The sequence below is a fragment of the Morone saxatilis genome, unplaced genomic scaffold (genome assembly GCF_004916995.1).
Source record: "Morone saxatilis isolate NCDOM2014 unplaced genomic scaffold, NCSU_SB_2.0 Contig10, whole genome shotgun sequence".
Taxonomy (NCBI): domain Eukaryota; kingdom Metazoa; phylum Chordata; class Actinopteri; family Moronidae; genus Morone; species Morone saxatilis.
In genome coordinates this window covers 16,594-20,437 of record NW_023339652.1, presented here as the reverse complement: position 1 = coordinate 20,437, position 3,844 = coordinate 16,594, and the positions used below count along the sequence as shown (strand labels likewise).

The 3,844-nt window shown below is 38.7% G+C and overlaps 1 protein-coding gene across 1 annotated transcript in view; it reads right to left on the bottom strand.

Annotated features, from left to right (window-relative positions):
- The window catches only part of cpm (carboxypeptidase M), a gene marked incomplete in the record, with an annotated part of 16,738 nt that overhangs the window by 2,720 nt on the left and 10,174 nt on the right, over positions 1-3,844 (bottom strand). The window contains 2 exon segments of the mRNA XM_035673296.1: positions 48-200; positions 2,764-2,934. Coding sequence (XP_035529189.1) covers positions 48-200; positions 2,764-2,934 — 324 coding nt within the window.

The window sequence follows — 3,844 nt, the reverse complement described above, 5'->3', positions numbered from 1 at the left end:
CAGACAGGTAAAGACATAGACAGGTATACAGTAAGACAGGTACTGACCCAGGTGGACCTGCTGGATGTAGGCCAGCAGAGACTTCCTGTTGTCCCTCCACAGATCAGGAAGTTCTCCGACTGGAGGATACTTGCAGCAGGAAACCTCCAGAGTCAATTCCAAACACTGAGCCCACACATAGTTATAGTCCTGCATCCCACCTGCACACACACACACACACACACACACACACACACACATTAAATACTTTATAAATAAGTAAATTTAGCATTCGTTTGTCGTCTTTATTGGACAGCGGAGGCAGACAGGAAACATGAGAGAGAGAGAGGGGGTATGACATACAACAGAGGTTTAATTCTTTAATTTCTTAGATTTATTTTAAAAGGTATAAACCTGTTTTAATTCAGAAAGTCACACAAGACACATTATCAGTAGGTTGCACGCTTTTCTTTTATATGAGATGATATGAGGTCATATTTATTGGGATGTAAACATATGAAACTATGAGAGGGAAACTTCAACTTGTGCCAGGGGGCAAATATTTTCATTGGAGCGCCTGGTTTTCCCTCACAGGCCGCTATTTGCCTACAACTGATCTACACCCTGAAATTAAAGTGAAAATAAGGACTTTCTGAGTAACATTTAGGGAGATCTACTGTCAGAAATTAAATATAATATTTATTTATAAGTATGTTTTCATTAATTTATCTCTTGAATATAGGAATTGTTGTGATTTTGTTACCTGAGACGTTTTAATCTACAGAAGCCACTTTCCATGGAGTCTGACATCTTGAACTGCCTTGTTTCAGCCCACAATGGACAAACCAGAGACCTTTTTTCCGCAAGTTTGTGTTCAGTTAGTTGCAATCTGAAACTTCACCGCTAGACGGCACTAAATCCTGCAGACTGGGGTCTATAAACAGTGTTGGAATTGCACAAATTGTGAGTGACTAGAAAGCTGAGACACATACTTGATGCCTCTCTTGCATCAGCCCCACTTGTGCTGCCTCAATCAAAACAGGGACACTAGAGTCTGTTTAAACTGACAGAAGTTGCCTGAAGTTGAATAAAACTAAAGTTATTTGTATATAAAACACCTATCCTCGCACAGGGCACCACAATAGGCAGACAGAGTGGTCCCTCAGGTAAAGTGACTGTCAGTCAGCTGATTGGGTTGCAGTGATCAGGTTTCAGCAGCAGGGAACCAGAGAAGGCGGGTCAGTGATGTTTCTTTCTTTAGTATCTGTCTCAGTTTTTGCAGGTTTCCACAAATGTCTTTCTAGGAATTGACTCTGAACATACTTCTTCTCATTTTCAACCATTCAACCAAAGAGGGAATATAACTGTACCTTTATAAATAATTAGTTTCTGTTTAAATGCTTTTGTACATTATTCTGTGGTGGTTCAAGTATAAAAAAATATGGTACATTTGAAGGATAAACCTCCCCGTAACACTTCGAATTAAAAGTAGGGTCAGAGGCAGGTCTCCTTTACTATCCTGGTCTGGATTTTCTAGAAATTATTTGGATAAATGATGTATAAAACCTCACCTGGTCGTCTGCTTGAGTGAGATTTAAGCTGCTTAGTTTTGCCTACACAAATATAAATGTTATGCCTGTCCCATATAGAGGCCTGTTCCAACTAAAGACAGGTTGAGTTCAGGTCTTATGAAATTAATACATTTAAATACTTCAAAACAAACTAAAAAAATAGGTTGTATAGATAACAGAGGAACACAAAGAGTGAGGCCTCATGCTTGCAGAATTAACTTTATGCTGCCTGCAGGCTTTTATCCTGTAAATCCAGTATTTTCTATCTTGTTGAAACTGAATCTGTGTGCGTGCAGAGCAGCAACTAACCCACCATTAACCTGTGGAAGTGAGAAGATAAAAACAAAAATCTGAAACATGACGCATTGGTGATAACATGTTGAATAAAACTCCATAAAGTAAGCAACAATCAGTCTATAGATGTTAAGGACGTATATTTAAGTTTTTTGCTTTTGAGTTTTACAGTTTTCAACAGCAGCTGAGGTTGTTACTGGCTTTATAGCCTTGATAATATGGATACTATTATTATTATTATTCTATAATTTTCCTTCTGGATGGAGGTTTATAATCAAGCTTTTTAAGTTTTGTTTGTTTTTTAACCTGCATTTTCTCCTCATTTATTCTAGTGGTATTTTCTAAAGCCTGGAGCACTTTTATCGTGTTGTATCATGTTTGTCTCTTTGTAAAATATTTTCTCTACCTACGGGATACCAGTAAAGTAACCTGAACCTGTACTGTTATTTCCATATCCAGGTCCAGCCCCACATTGCTGGAAGATACTGCCTCATAAGGTCCTGATGGAAAGACTCAGAGACTATGTCAGAATTTTCTTGCCTTCTCTCTTCTGCTTTGGCAACATGCTCCCTGACCCCATGTTTGTTTTCCTTCCTGATCCCAGAATCCCCCCCTCCTGCCCTGCATACTGTGAAAGACTACAAGCTAATACTGGTCTGGGTTTAATATGGATTCTGACTCGTCTCGCAGCAGGACCTCGATCACATTAATGCACTTCTAGAAAGACTTAATTATAGGTTTAACCAAAAGCTCCTGCTGCTTGTGCGGCAGACGACATCATGTACTGAGAATTTTAGGAAACAATTGATCTATTTGAATCAATTCCAGTATTAAAAAGGGAATAAATCACATTGAATCAACTTTAATTTGCAGATGATTTCTGTCATTTTATCATATTATTAAAATAAAAATGCCTGACCGATCAGAGGATACCACTGGTATCCGTTGGTGATGCCGTCCAGGAAGGGTCTGCTGTCTGCGCAGCTGTCCCCTTTGTGCATGGTGGCGTGGTTGTGGGAGTACACCTTGGCCAGGTGAATGAACACGTCGTCATCAGGGCTGACGCTGGCCCCACCCACCAGCTCGCTGCCTGGAGAAACAGACGTCGAGGAGTATTTTGGACTTTTTATCTTCAAATTGTTATGTGTACAGCACATTTTTTACACAGGGTAAATAAACTGAAAGGGAAGTATAAATTAAAGAACATAATTTAGATTTTAAATTAATAAGTTTTATAATATTTCCAAATCAAACCACCACCAAAGTGTTCTATATAATCCCTGTTAGTGACTGATACAGCCTATATTGCAGTGTTCATGTGTGTAGGATCACTTCCTTTTGTGCCTTTTTATCTAATGTGAATAGAGATTTATCTATTATTTGTGCACATTTTGAGAAATACATTTTCAGTTTCACCAATTGCCAGGAGAGGGCGCAGTCACACTGAACACCTGACTTACTGAAAATTATTTGTGAAGTTAGTAAAGCAATTGCATCTAACAGAACAGATACGCTCCTGTTTTTCTTGCACTATAAAGCGTATTTATACTGCTAGATGGCACTAAATCTACACACTGGTCCTTTAAAGTCTATTTTGTTCTGTTTTATGTGCATAACTACAGTGATCTGAGCCAAAACCCTGGTGACCTACACTCAATCCTGTGCCTGAATAGATCCTGTGTAGACACAGATGGACCACTAAGGCCACTGCTTTGCTAAAATGCTACTCATGCTACGCCTCCTGTGTGGCCATTGTGTTAATCTTATTTACGACAGTTCTAACGAACAGCAAACTGAACATTTTCATTCAGTATTAAAGTCAATACTGTGTGTTAAATAGGAGGAAATGTGTTGGGAGATAACCGAAACTTTCTGTTAGGCTCAGAGTCTCATAAAGCAGGATTACTGACTTATCAGAATAAAACCCCAATTTCACTTACATCTGCCATATGGACTTCTAATAAAAGAAATTTTTCTGGGTTTTATGCAGCAAAATTGTC